This window comes from Macaca fascicularis, chromosome 11 (assembly GCF_037993035.2).
Source record: "Macaca fascicularis isolate 582-1 chromosome 11, T2T-MFA8v1.1".
Lineage (NCBI taxonomy): Eukaryota > Metazoa > Chordata > Mammalia > Primates > Cercopithecidae > Macaca > Macaca fascicularis.
The window spans coordinates 103,823,861-103,839,975 of NC_088385.1; the positions used below are offsets into that span (position 1 = coordinate 103,823,861).

General features: G+C 40.8%; 1 protein-coding gene across 1 annotated transcript in view; it reads left to right on the forward strand.

The window, feature by feature from the left end:
- The window catches only part of CFAP54 (cilia and flagella associated protein 54), a 377,376-nt gene that overhangs the window by 308,287 nt on the left and 52,974 nt on the right, over nt 1-16,115 (forward strand). Inside the window, exon 65 of the mRNA XM_015431414.4 lies at nt 15,923-16,029. Coding sequence (XP_015286900.3) covers nt 15,923-16,029 — 107 coding nt within the window. The remainder of the gene's footprint in view (nt 1-15,922; nt 16,030-16,115) is intronic.

Genomic DNA, 16,115 nt, shown 5'->3' on the forward strand with positions numbered 1-16,115 from the left:
TGGGATGTAGCAAAAGCAGTGCTAAGAGGGAAGTTCATAGCATTAAATGCCTACATCAAAAAAGTTGAAAAGTCACAAATTAACAACTTAATGTTACACTTCAAGGAACTAGAAAAACAAGAACAAACCAAACTCAAAGTTAGCAGAAGAAAACAAATAACAAAGCTTGGAACAGAACTAAATGGTGGGGGGCGGAGCAAGATGGCCGAATAGGAACAGCTCCAGTCTCCAACTCCCAGCGCAAGCGACACAGAAGACTGGTGATTTCTGCATTTTCAACTGAGGTACTGGGTTCATCTCACTGGGGAGTGCCGGACGATCGGTGCTGGTCAGCTGCTGCAGCCCGACCAGCGAGAGCTGAAGCAGGGCGAGGCATTGCCTCACCTGGGAAGCGCAAGGGGGAAGGAAATCCCTTTTCCTAGCCAGGGGAACTGAGACACACAACACCTGGAAAATCGGGTAACTCCCACCCCAATACTGCGCTTTAAGCAAACAGGCACACCAGGAGATCATATCCCACACCTGGCCGGGAGGGTCCCACACCCACGGAGCCACCCTCATTGCTAGCACAGCAGTCTGTGATCTACCGGCAAGGCAGCAGCGAGGCTGGGGGAGGGGCGCCTGCCATTGCTGAGGCTTAAGTAGGTAAACAAAGCTGCTGGGAAGCTCGAACTGGGTGGAGCTCACAGCAGCTCAAGGAAACCTGCCTGTCTCTGTAGACTCCACCTCTGGGGACAGGGCAATAACAAACACAGCCGAAACCTCTGCAGACGCAAACGACTCTGTCTGACAGCTTTGAAGAGAGCAGTGGATCTCCCAACATGGAGGTTGAGATCTGAGAAGGGACAGACTCCCTGCTCAAGTGGGTCCCTGACCCCTGAGTAGCCTAACTGGGAGACATCTCCCACTAGGGGCAGTCTGAAACCCCACACCTCACAGGGTGGAGTACACCCCTGAGAGGAAGCTTCCAAAGCAAGAATCAGACAGGTACACTCGCTGTTCAGAAATATTCTATCTTCTGCAGCCTCTGCTGCTGATACCCAGGCAAACAGGGTCTGGAGTGGACCTCAAGCAATCTCCAACAGACCTACAGCTGAGGGTCCTGACTGTTAGAAGGAAAACTATCAAACAGGAAGAACACCTACACCAAAACCCCATCAGTACATCACCATCATCAAAGACCAGAGGCAGATAAAACCACAAAGATGGGGAAAAAGCAGGGCAGAAAAGTTGGAAATTCAAAAAATAAGAGCGCATCTCCCCCGGCAAAGGAGCGCAGCTCATCGCCAGCAACGGATCAAAGCTGGACGGAGAATGACTTTGACGAGATGAGAGAAGAAGGCTTCAGTCCATCAAACTTCTCAGAGCTAAAGGAGGAATTACGTACCCAGTGCAAAGAAACTAAAAATCTTGAAAAAAAAGTGGAAGAATTGATGGCTAGAGTAATTAATGCAGAGAAGGTCATAAACGAAATGAAAGAGATGAAAACCATGACACGAGAAATACGTTACAAATGCACGAGCTTCAGTAACCGACTCGATCAACTGGAAGAAAGAGTATCTGCGATTGAGGATCAAATGAATGAAATGAAGCGAGAAGAGAAACCAAAAGAAAAAAGAAGAAAAAGAAATGAACAAAGCCTGCAAGAAGTATGGGATTATGTAAAAAGACCAAATCTACGTCTGATTGGGGTGCCTGAAAGGGAGGGGGAAACTGGAACCAAGTTGGAAAACACTCTTCAGGATATCATCCAGGAGAACTTCCCCAACCTAGTAGGGCAGGCCAACATTCAAATCCAGGAAATACAGAGAACGCCACAAAGATACTCCTCGAGAAGAGCAACTCCAAGACACATAATTGCCAGATTCACCAAAGTTGAAATGAAGGAAAAAATCTTAAGGGCAGCCAGAGAGAAAGGTCGGGTTACCCACAAAGGGAAGCCCATCAGACTAACAGCAGATCTCTCGGCAGAAACTCTACAAGCCAGAAGAGAGTGGGGGCCAATATTCAACATTCTTAAAGAAAAGAATTTTCAACCCAGAATTTCATATCCAGCCAAACTAAGTTTCATAAGTGAAGGAGAAATAAAATCCTTTACAGATAAGCAAATGCTTAGAGATTTTGTCACCACTAGGCCTGCCTTACAAGAGACCCTGAAGGAAGCACTAAACATGGAAAGGAACAACCGGTACCAGCTATTGCAAAAACATGCCAAAATGTAAAGACCATCGAGGCTAGGAAGAAACTGCATCAACTAACGAGCAAAATAACCAGTTAATATCATAATGGCAGGATCAAGTTCACACATAACAATCTTAACCTTAAATGTAAATGGACTAAATGCTCCAATTAAAAGACACAGACTGGCAAACTGGATAAAGAGTCAAGACCCATCAGTCTGCTGTATTCAGGAGACCCATCTCACACGCAGAGACATACATAGGCTCAAAATAAAGGGATGGAGGAAGATTTACCAAGCAAATGGAGACAAAAAAAAGCAGGGGTTGCAATACTAGTCTCTGATAAAACAGACTTTAAACCATCAAAGATCAAAAGAGACAAAGAAGGCCATTACATAATGGTAAAGGGATCAATTCAACAGGAAGAGCTAACTATCCTAAATATATATGCACCCAGTACAGGAGCACCCAGATTCATAAAGCAAGTCCTTAGAGACTTACAAAAAGACTTAGACTCCCATACAATAATAATGGGAGACTTCAACACCCCACTGTCAACATTAGACAGATCAACGAGACAGAAAGTTAACAAGGATATCCAGGAATTGAACTCATCTCTGCACCAAGCGGACCTAATAGACATCTATAGAACTCTCCACCCCAAATCAACAGAATATACATTCTTCTCAGCACCACATCGCACTTACTCCAAAATTGACCACATAATTGGAAGTAAAGCACTCCTCAGCAAATGTACAAGAACAGAAATTATAACAAACTGTCTCTCAGACCACAGTGCAATCAAACTAGTACTCAGGAGTAAGAAACTCAATCCAAACCGCTCAACTACATGGAAACTGAACAACCTGCTCCTGAATGACTACTGGGTACATAACGAAATGAAGGCAGAAATAAAGATGTTCTTTGAAACCAATGAGAACAAAGATACAACGTACCAGAATCTCTGGGACACATTTAAAGCAGTGTGTAGAGGGAAATTTATAGCACTAAATGCCCACAAGAGAAAGCAGGAAAGATCTAAAATTGACACTCTAACATCGCAATTAAAAGAACTAGAGAAGCAAGAGCAAACACATTCGAAAGCTAGCAGAAGGCAAGAAATAACTAAGATCAGAGCAGAACTGAAGGAGATAGAGACACAAAAAGCCTTCCAAAAAATCAATGAATCCAGGAGTTCGTTTTTTGAAAAGATCAACAAAATTGACAGACCGCTAGCAAGACTAATAAAGAAGAAAAGAGAGAAGAATCAAATTGACCCAATAAAAAATGATAAAGGGGATATCACCACCGACCCCACAGAAATACAAACTACCATCAAAGAATACTATAAACACCTCTATGCCAATAAACTGGAAAATCTAGAAGAAATGGATAATTTCCTGGACACTTACACTCTTCCAAGACTAAACCAGGAAGAAGTTGAATCCCTGAATAGACCAATAGCAGGCTCTGAAATTGAGGCAATAATTAATAGCCTACCAACCAAAAAAAGTCCAGGACCAGATGGATTCACAGCCGAATTCTACCAGAGGTACAAGGAGGAGCTGGTACCATTCCTTCTGAAACTATTCCAATCAATAGAAAAAGAGGGAATCCTCCCTAACTCATTTTATGAGGCCAACATCATCCTGATACCAAAGCCTGGCAGAGACACAACAAAAAAAGAGAATTTTAGACCAATATCCCTGATGAACATCGATGCAAAAATCCTCAATAAAATACTGGCAAACCGGATTCAGCAACACATCAAAAAGCTTATCCACCATGATCAAGTGGGCTTCATCCCTGGGATGCATGGCTGGTTCAACATTCACAAATCAATGAACATAATCCAGCATATAAACAGAACCAAAGTCAAGAACCACATGATTATCTCAATAGATGCAGAAAAGGCTTTTGACAAAATTCAACAGCCTTTCATGCTAAAAACGCTCAATAAATTCGGTATTGATGGAACGTACCTCAAAATAATAAGAGCTATTTATGACAAACCCACAGCCAATATCATACTGAATGGGCAAATATTGGAAAAATTCCCTTTGAAAACTGGCACAAGACAGGGATGCCCTCTCTCACCACTCCTATTCAACATAGTGTTGGAAGTTGTGGCTAGGGCAATCAGGCAAGAGAAAGAAATCAAGGGTATTCAGTTAGGAAAAGAAGAAGTCAAATTGTCCCTCTTGGCAGATGACATGATTGTATATTTAGAAAACCCCACTGTCTCAGCCCAAAATCTCCTTAAGCTGATAAGCAACTTCAGCAAAGTCTCAGGATACAAAATTAATGTGCAAAAATCACAAGCATTCTTATACACCAGTAACAGACAAACAGAGAGCCAAATCAGGAATGAACTTCCATTCACAATTGCTTCAAAGAGAATCAAATACCTAGGAATCCAACTTACAAGGGATGTAAAGGACCTCTTCAAGGAGAACTACAAACCACTGCTCAGTGAAATAAAAGAGGACACAAACAAATGGAAGAACATACCATGCTCATGGATAGGAAGAATCAATATCGTGAAAATGGCCATACTGCCCAAGGTAATTTATAGATTCAATGCCATCCCCATCAAGCTGCCAGTGAGTTTCTTCACAGAATTGGAAAAAACTGCTTTAAAGTTCATATGGAACCAAAAAAGACCCCGCATCTCCAAGGCAATCCTAAGTCAAAAGAACAAAGCTGGAGGCATCACGCTACCTGACTTCAAACTATACTACAAGGCTACAGTCACCAAAACAGCATGGTACTGGTACCAAAACAGAGATATAGACCAATGGGACAGAACAGAGTCCTCAGAAATAATACCACACATCTACAGCCATCTGATCTTTGACAAACCTGAGAGAAACAAGAAATGGGGAAAGGATTCTCTGTTTAATAAATGGTGCTGGGAAAATTGGCTAGCCATAAGTAGAAAGCTGAAACTGGATCCTTTCCTTACTCCTTATACGAAAATTAATTCAAGATGGATTAGATACTTAAATGTTAGACCTAATACCATAAAAATCCTAGAGGAAAACCTAGGTAGTACCATTCAGGACATAGGCATGGGCAAAGACTTCATGTCTAAAACACCAAAAGCAACGGCAGCAAAAGCCAAAAATGACAAATGGGATCTCATTAAACTAAAGAGCTTCTGCACAGCAAAAGAAACTACCATCAGAGTGAACAGGCAACCTACAGAATGGGAGAAAATTTTTGCAATCTACTCATCTGACAAAGGGCTAATATCCAGAACCTACAAAGAACTCAATCAAATTTACAAGAAAAAAACAAACAACCCCATCAAAAAGTGGGCAAAGGATATGAACAGACATTTCTCAAAAGAAGACATACATACAGCCAACAGACACATGAAAAAATGCTCATCATCACTGGCCATCAGAGAAATGCAAATCAAAACCACAATGAGATACCATCTCACACCAGTTAGAATGGCGATCATTAAAAAGTCAGGAAACAACAGGTGCTGGAGAGGATGTGGAGAAATAGGAACACTTTTACACTGTTGGTGGGATTGTAAACTAGTTCAACCATTATGGAAAACAGTATGGCGATTCCTCAAGGATCTAGAACTAGATGTACCATATGACCCAGCCATCCCATTACTGGGTATATACCCAAAGGATTATAAATCATGCTGCTATAAAGACACATGCACACGTATGTTTATTGTGGCACTATTCACAATAGCAAAGACTTGGAATCAACCCAAATGTCCATCAGTGACAGACTGGATTAAGAAAATGTGGCACATATACACCATGGAATACTATGCAGCCATAAAAAAGGATGAGTTTGTGTCCTTTGTAGAGACATGGATGCAGCTGGAAACCATCATTCTTAGCAAACTATCACAAGAACAGAAAACCAAACACCGCATGTTCTCACTCATAGGTGAGAACTGAACAATGGACTCAGAAAGGGGAACATCACACACCGGGGCCTATCATGGGGAGGGGGGAGGGGGGAGGGATTGCATTGGGAGTTATACTTGATGTAAATGACGAGTTGATGGGTGCTGATGAGTTGATGGGTGCTGACGAGTTGATGGCTGCAGCACACCAACATGGCACAAGTATACATATGTAACAAACCTGCACGTTATGCACATGTACCCTAGAACTCAAAGTATAATAATAAAAAAAAATAAAATAAAAAAAAATAAATTAAAAAAAAAAAAGAACTTGGTAAAAAGGAAAAAAAAAAAAAAAAGGAGACATCGCGAGGTGACAATGTGCCAGCAGCCCTCGCTGGCTCTTGGCGCCTCCTTGGCCTCGGCGTCTGCTTTGTCCACGCTTGAGGAGACCTTCAACCTGCCGCTGCACTGTGGGAGCCCCTCTCTGGGCTGGCCACCGCAGAGCTGGCTCCCTCTGCTCCCCGAGAGGTGTGGAGGGAGAGGCACAGGCAGGAACCCGAGAACCTGCAGCCTGCCATGACCTCCCCCACCCCACCATGCCCCATGGGCTCCCACACGGCCGGAGCCTCCCCAATGGGCGCCAGCCGCTGCTCCAGGGCACGGGGTCCCATTTACCACCCACCCAAGGGCTGAGGAATGTGGGTGCAGCGTAGGACTACGGGACTGGCAGGCAGCTCTGCCTGCGGCCCTTGTGCACAATCCACTAGGTGAAGCCAGCTGGGCTCCTGAGTGGGGTGGGGACTTGGAGAACGTTTATGTCTAGCTGGAGGATTGTATATGCACCAATCAGCACTCTTGTGTCTAGCTCAGGGTTTGTGGATGCACCAGTGAGCACTCTGTATCTAGCTAACCTAGTGGAGACTTGAAGAACTTTTATGTCTAGCTAAAGGATTGTAAATGCACCAATCAGTACTCTGTGTCTAGCTCAGGGATCGTAAATGCACCAGTCAGCACTCTGTCAAAATGGACCAATCAGCTCTCTGTAAAACGGACCGATCAGCAGGATGTGGGTGGGGCCAGATAAGGGAATAAAAGCAGGCTGCGGGAGCCAGCGGGGCAACCTGCTGGGATCCCCTTCCATGCTGTGGAAGCTTTGTTCTTTTGCTTTTCACAAAACATCTTGCTGCTGCTCACTCCTTGGGTCTGCACTGCGTTTAAGAGCTGTAACACTCACCGTGAAGGTCTGCAGCTTAACTCCTGAAGCCAGCGAGACCACAAACCACTGGGAGGGAAGAACAGCTCTGGACGCAGGGAACGAACAACTCCATATGTGCTAACTTTATGAATTGTAACAGTTGCTGCGAAGATCTGCAGCTTCCCTCCTGAGGCCAGTGAGACCACAAAACCACCGGAAGGAATGAACAACTCCAGACGTGCTGCCTTTAAGAGCTGTAACACTCACCATGAAGGTCTGCAGCTTCACTCCTGAAGTCAGCGAGACCACGAACCTACTAGAAGGAACAAACTCCAGACACACCATCTTTAAGAACTGTAACACTCACTGTGAGGGTCGATGGCTTCATTCTTGAAGTCGGTGAAACCAAGAACCGACCAATTCCAGACACAACAGTACAACTGATATTACAGAGATACAAAAGATGACTAGAGACTATTATGAACAACTATATGAGACAAACTAGAAAACCTAGTGGAGAAGGATAAAATCCTGGAAACATACAATCTCCTGAAATTGAAGTAGGAAGAAATAAAAGTCATAAACAGACCAATAGTAAGTAGCAAGATTGAATCAGTAATAAAAAAAATCTCCAAGCATCAACAAAAAACCCAGGATTAGATGGATTCATAGCCAAATTCTATCAAACATACAAAGAAGAATAATACCAATACTCCTAAAACTATTCCAAAAAACTGAGTAAGAAGAAATTCTTCCTAACTCATTGTATAAGACCAGTATTGCCCTGATACCAAAATCAGACAAGGACATAACAGAAAAAGAAAACTACAGACCAATATCCTGAGGAATATAGTTGCAAGAATCCTCAACCAAATACTAGCAAATCAAATCCAATAGCACATCAGGAAGATAATACACCATGATCAGGTGGGATTTATCCCAATGATGCCATTATAAGTCAACATATGGAAATCAATAAATGTGATACATCACATAAAGAAAATTAATACAAAAACTATATGATCATCTCAACAGATGTAGAAAAAGCATTTGGTAAAATTTAGCATACCTTTATTATAAAAATCTTCAACAAATTAGGCATAAAATAACGTACCTCAACATGATGAAGACATAATTAAGACAAACCTACAGTCAATATCAGACTGAAAGGGGAAAAGTTGAAAACATTCTCTCTGAAAGCTGGAACAAGGCAAGGATGCCCATTTTCACCATTCTTATTTAAGATGATACTGGAAGTTCTCACCGCAGCTATCAGGCAGGAGAAAAATATTAAAGACATACAAATTGGAAAAGAGAAAGTCAAATCACTTCTGTTTGCTGATCTTATAACTAAAAAATCCTAAAGACTCCACCATAAAACCTCTTAGTTTGATAGATGAATTTTGTAAAGCTTCAGTATACAAAATTTACGTACAGAAATCAGTAGCATTTCTATATACCAATAATGATCTAGACGAGGACCAAATCAAGAAGGCAATCACATTTGTAATAACTACATAAAACAATACCTAGGAATATATTTAACCAAGGACATGAAAGATCTCTGAAAAGAGAGCTACAAAACACTGATGAAAGAAAGTGTAGATGACAGAAACATGGAAAGACATTCCATCTTCATGGTTTGGAGGCATCAATATTATTTTATTATTATTATTTTTTGAGACGGAGTCTCCCTCTGTTGCCCAGGCTGGAGTGCAGTGGCCGGATCTCAGCTCACTGCAAGCTCCGCCTCCCGGGTTCACGCCATTCTCCTGCCTCAGCCTCCTGAGTAGCTGGGACTACAGGCGCTCACCACCACGCCCGGCTAGCTTTTTGTATTTTTTTTAGTAGAGACGGGGTTTCACCGTGTTAGCCAGGATGGTCTCGATCTCCTGACCTCATGATCTGCCCATCTCGGCCTCCCAAAGTGCTGGGATTACAGGCGTGAACCACCACGCCCGGCCAGCATCAATATTATTAAAATGACCACACTGCCCAAAGCAATCTGCAGGTTCAACGTTTTTCGCAGATAATTAGAAAAAAAAATCCTAAAATTCATATGGAACAAAAAATGAGCTGGAATAGCCAAAGCAATCTAAGCCAAAAGAACAAAGCTGGAGGCATCACATTACCTCACTTCAAATTATGCTACAAGGTTATAGTAACCAAAACAACATGGTACAGGTATAAAAAATAGAATCTACAAGGAACTCAAGCAACTCAACAAGAAAAAAAATTACAAAGTGGACTCAAAACATGAACATTTATTTTTCAAGAGAAAATATACAAGTTTTCCATAAACATGCAAAAAAGTGCTCAACATCACTAATCATCAGAGAAATGAAAGTTAAAATGACAAGATATAATCTTACACCAGTCAGAATGACTTGTTAAAAAGTAAAAAAAAAAAAAAAAAAAAAAAAAAAAAACAGATATTGGCAAGGTGGAATTACAGAATTGGAGAAGATGAAATACTTTTATACACTCTTGGTGGGAATGTAAATTAGTACAATCTTTATGGAAAAAAGTAGGGAGATTTCTCAGGTAACTAAAAATTGAACCACCATTGGATTTAGCAGTTCTATGACTGCGTGTATATCCAAAGGGAAATAAATTATAATATCAAAAAGATACCTGCACTTGTGTGTTTACTGCATCACTATTTACAATAGCAAATATATGAAATCAACCTACGTGTCCATCAATAGAGGACTGGATAAAGAACTACTCAGCCATAAAAAATAATCATGTCTTTTGTGGTAACATGGATATAACTGGAGGCCATTATCCTAACTAAAAAAACTTAGCCAAATACCACATGTTCTCACTTAGAATTGGAAGCTAAACAATGAGTAAACATGGACATGCACAGTGGAATAATAGACATTGGAAATGACGAAGAGTGGGAGGGTGGGAGATGGGTGAAGATTGAAAAATTACCTATTGGGTACGATGTTCACTATTCAGGTGATGAGTACTCTAAAAGCCAAGACTTTGTCACTAGCCAAACTCTCTCTATATATAAAGTTGGAAAAAATAAATAAACTTGGAAAAAAAGCAAAAAACAAAGGTATTTTACTGAGCACAGTTGGACAGTCCAAGGCAAGGTATTCAAAGGCCATAGAAGACTCAGATGGATAAGGATGATCAAAGGCAGGAAGTTTGAACAAGCACATCACTGAAGAGCAAGACTCTGCCAAGTGAAAACACAAACTTCAATGCAACTGAAATGGTATTTGGAGGTATGTTTATTTAGTGCAGGAATCCAGCCAGTCTATAAACAAGATATGTGGACCTAGTACTCTTTTCTGGAAGACTTTATGCCCCTAATAAAAGCTAGACTCTGTTTCAGGTTTCCAAATAAACAAGCTGTGCATTTAAGACAAGTTCAGTCCTAGCAAGTTACTGAAGGAAGAGTTAGGGTTCCTGGGAAAGCTACCAAGTAATAATAAAAGCAGAAGCCCAATGACCAACTTAGATGTTGGGAGTGCTGTAACTCAGGAATCATGCAGAGGCCCAGGGATTCCCTCTGAGGTGCTCTGGATTTTGGGCCTTGTTGACCATGCGATTAGCTAGAGCCTGGTCCTTCAGATGGGGCCCAAAATAACATCCAGCTTCAGGGAGCTTGGAAAGGCAAAAGCTGTGCTGTATAAGGGAGATAGGGACTGACATTTGAAATAGCTGTTGCGACACAAAGTATGGCTGAGAACCAGCAGCACTAGCATCCCCTGGAATCTCATTAGAAATGTAGACTCCCAGTTCAGACCCACTGAGTCAGAATATGCATTTTAATAGTCTCTCCCAAGTATTATTATGTACATTCAAGTTTGAGAAGCACTGGTCTGGGCCATTGCTACTAATGCAGCTTACAGTTCTAATGTTGATTCTCCATTGCTGCATCATATAGTAGGTTGCATTGGAAACCTTCTCTGACTTCTCTTGGTACCACCCAAGGCAAAGTTCAGAACTGGAAAGAAACTAAGAGAACATCTATTCAATGCTCACATATTACAGAGGAAGAAGCAAGGTCCCATGTGGGTAAAGTGACTTGACCAATGCCACAACTCATTAGTGACAAAAATAGGAATGAGAACCAAACTCTTCTCATCCCTAATATTGATTTATTTACAAACACATATAATTTAGCTGCTTACTAATTAATAAAAGATTTATTGAGTACATACCATATGCCAGGTATTTTGTTAGGTGATTAAGATACAAAGATGAGGAAGTCAGACAATCAACTCCATCTAGTACAAGAGAGCTCTTCTTTCACTCATTCCTGGGCTATAAGGAATTCTAAACATAAGACACATTTTAAATACAATAGTCCTCAGTGTTTTTCAAAACCATATCACTTCTTTGCCATTGGAAAACTAGTCTTTGCAGAAGTGAGTAAGGGAGCATTGAAAGTTCCATCATGAGTGTATTGTCTCCTCCTGAATCCACCCTGAAGTATGAAGGTGATATAGGGTGAATCTTGTCCCTTGAAGAGTGAAGACAAGCGGGAATAGAACTAAGGATTAGTAGATTAGGCAAGGACTGGCTGGGATATCTAATGGGAAGTCATCTTAGGATTAGCAGTAGGTCTAAGAGAATATAAAGAATGAGGCACCAAGGAAGAGTAAGGAGCCAGGAATGATCACAAGCTAAAATAATGTCTTAGAGCATTATTATTGCTCTAAGCACTTCACATGGACTCATTGAATCCTCACACGAGCAATTCATGGAATGGGGATTACACATCTCCATTTCACAAATGAGGAAGCCAGAGGCGTGAATGTCGACTTGGCCATAGTCTGCGTTTGCATTATGACTATGTAAGTATCATTCGTGGGTGAGCCAAGTAGGTTACTGCTTCCTTTATTTCTGCCTTCTTCTTTCCAGAAGAAAAAAGTTGCCTTTAACTTAGAACCAGTCTTTTGTCTTATTTTTGTTTATTTTGGGATCTCTAATTCTTCCCAAACTTTCAAAGAACTATAGTCTTCTCCATTTGGTCAAACTCATCAGCTTATCTTTCAGTTCCATTTGTTTTTCTTCTTCAGAGATATGCTCCACATTGATTGCTTTTATGGCTCAACTATCATCTTAAGAGTCCCATTCATCACCCTACTGCGTATTCCTTCCCCTCTCTCTAAGTTGGGTTCCCTGGGTCTCCTGTTTCTGTCTTGAGTTGCTCTCTTGGGTCAGATGAACACGTCTTCCAGCTTCCTGAAAAAGGGTGTATTAGAGGTTCTAATTTTTCAGAGTATTCATGAGACTTCACAAAGAAAGGATAAGGCATGGAAGGCTAAAGAAAGCACAGGTAATCATTCGAGACACTCAAGATATCCAGGGGCAGCTTTCAGTGTCTCAGTCACATAGGACACAGTTCATTTATGGATTATAACCCACCAAAATCTGACATATCTTGGTCTCAAGCTGCTCTCTTATCTGAGGAGGAGCCTTTTCTATCTCTGTTTGTGTAGTCAAAAACACGTGTGGGCCCAGACTCAATAATAGAAGTGAAGATAATAGATGTAGCTGCCAATCATCAGTATGCACATTTTTTATAAAAAATGCAGACCAGATGTTACAGGCTGCTCTCTGGTCTGTTTCAGACCCTTGAACAGGACTGCATTAGTTACTAGTTAACACATTTTACTCAGGTTTGGCCAAGGGCCAATACCATGACTACATTGCCCTTATATGGTAACAGGGTTGCAGCAAACTAACTGAGATTACCCAGGAGGTAAAAACACCTTGAATGTCTAACAAAATATCTTTATTTTAATGCTTAATTCATTGTTTTCTTGGCCTAAAATTCTAGGCTGACAGTTATTTTCCCTGAAAACATGGGGGGTATTATTCCACTGTCTCTGGCATTGTCAACATCTATGTCTCTGCATTGCTGTTGAGAAGGCTGATCCCATTCTGATTCCTAGTTCATTATTTGTGACTCTGCCAGCTCTCAGAGTCTTCCCTCTGTCCCATATGTACTGAGATTTCGTGATGTGCATTGGTGTGAGTCATCTGTTGTGCTGGATATTTAGGGTGGGCCTTTCAAAATGAAAACTAATATTCTCCAGTTCATGGAAATTTGTTTTATTTAATAATTTCCTCCCTCTGATTATCTTATTACCTTTTGGAATTTCTATTATTCAGATATTGAACCAATTGGATTAAGTGTTTACTTTTCTCATTTTTTCCCCTATCATCTATGTTTTTAAATTTAGGTTTCACTTTTAGGGAGATGGATTCAACTTTATATTTTGAATCTTTTATTATTTAGTTGTTTTGATCATATCTTTATTTTTAAGTGGTCTTCCTTGTTCTCTGATTGTCCCATTTTGATAGTATCCTGTTCTTGTTTCACAGATGCAACATTGTCTTTCTTCTATCTGAGGATATTAGTTATGGTTTCATTGGAGTTTTCTCCTGATCTTTGTCTTATATCTTATTCTGCAATTTCCCTTCTGTTAGTTTTAGTTTTTGCCTTTCATTTCCTGTCTAGTGACTCTTGACTGTCCATTTATGTTTGAAGTGAAGCACTAAAAAGCATATTTGGTTAGACATTGATTTGTGGGCCTCATTATAGGGTAACTGCAGAAGGAGCCAGTAGTTTCACTGGAGGATGATGACATTTCAGTATCTGTAGGTCTTTTCTCTTTGACATATCAGTTTCCCCAAAGACAATTCTCTTAGACACCTGCCTAATTTACTGCATTCTGAGAAGGGGCTGTTGTGGGGTAGGGGGATGTCTCTCATTCAGAATGCAGACTTTCACTTAATTACAATGTTTTTAGTAAAGCACCTGAGCCCTGTACCTAACATCCCTCAGCATAGATCCTCTCTGATTTAACATGAGCAGAGAGCAAAATAGAAGAAGGTCAACCAGGAGAGAGGAGGCAAGGGAAAGAAGGAGTCTCCAGGTTGTACCCACCCAGATGAAAGGGAGGTTGTCTAATGTTACTCCTCGTTTGCAGTACCACCTATTCCTGCCTTTAAAGGTACCTGAGCCTTCAGTTCCTGAGCTTGTCAGGGATCTCAGTCATGCTTGTTGTTGGCAACCCCTCTGAAAACACTCAGGACACAGCCTTTCCTCTCTGCTGAGTCAACTTTGTTCTTCCAGGTGCTTTCTGTCCTTCATAGTGTTGCTAACATCTTTTGTCTGCTTCATCTCCTCTTGTGTTCTTTCTGTCCTTGTGGACTCACGCCTTTTAAAAATACCTAAAAATACCTTTACTCTTATCTTAGTTTACTTTGTGAGGAAGCAGAGGTAAAGCCATGTGCCTTTAGGGGTGAAGAGAGTTTTTTCTTCCTCTTCTAAAGATTTGGGTCTAAAGTCTACCAAAATAATACTGACAATGGATAGCCTAACAGGAGAAAAAGCATACAAATTTAGTAATGTGTATAAGCACAGGAAAATAACAAAAGAATGATTACCCAATTACCCAGAGAGATTCAGAAGCTTATATACCCTTCTTCAGGTTTCTTCCTTCAGGGAGAGGAAGCTGGGGATATGGGCAATTTTGAGGAGTCATCAATGATTTTTACCAGAACTGAATGGACCCAAAGGGCAGACCATAGTTTTTAAATGATCTGTGTAAAGGGACCAAGAACGACAATAGCTTGTGGGAAGTTAGGGAAGAAGAGGGATAGCACAACACTGCAAACAAAGGTTGTCTGATTATGCAGATAGAGTCTCCCAGGCAGTCTCTCCAAGCTGCCCTCAGAAGAATAGACAAAAACTCTGTGTGGGCAAGGTGATGACTTTTAGTCTTTTCTCCTCTCTGGTACTTAATCTTTCTTGGTTATTTAATGAGATTCCTAGAAAGGGAGCTTCAAGACTATTGTACTTCCTTTGGAAGACGTTTTCTCAGGCAGATACGGGAACCTCCTGAGAGAGCCCCTACCTGTGCTGGGTTAAAAAGTCTTGATTCTGAGATAGTTTCTAAGGCCTTCTAATGTCCTTTGTTACTTTGGGGCTATGTTCTCTGAGCCTCAATATGCCTAATGACTCGGTTTTGATGGACAACTCTGGACAATAGCTTTCTTATATCTAAAAGGAAGGAATGAGACCAGATTATCTCTAAGGTTCTGTGACTCTCAAACACTACAAATCCATAACTAAGTAGGTGCTATAACATGCAACTGACTCTAAGAATTGTCAGAATCTGAACAACAGGGAAATTACTGGAGCATGAATCATCAAGGGACATTTCATCTTAGCTGTGGTGGCTAGAAAGCTGCATGTGGATTGGATAAATGGAGAGAAGAGGAAGGGAACAGCATAAGTGAACTCATAGAAATGACTATGCCCACTTATGGGAATGGTACATGTTGAGAAGTAACAAGGAACAAAGTTGGCTATTTACCAGGTGTATGCTTAATACTTACTGTAGAGGGCTTTCAAAGGCTGAAATATAAACTTAATTGCAATACAAAATGTCACTCTTCAAAAATAATATCATATTGTTACCAAATAGTATTTATTTTCATCCTCCTTTGTATAATTCTGGTTCACATCATTTCTCTTTTGGGTGAATTGAAAACCCAATTTTTCTCTTCTAAACAAATACTTTTTAACGTACAGTGATATTATTTTGTGAACTACTGCTGTATTTTTTGAGGTAAACTCTAATTTTGATGTCACATTGTATACCCCTTTTATTTTTCTTATAGGTTTTATTGTTGTATGCATATAATTTGAAGCCTGTGAAGATTTCAGATGTTAGACATTCCACTTGTAACAGTACATGTGTTGGCTCTTTATGGATTCCACTGAATAGGCAAGTAAAAATTCCACAACTCGAATTGTCTTTGTTGTTATTTCTCATGAGAATAGACTCTTTCAGTAATTGGCAAGGTGTAGCGT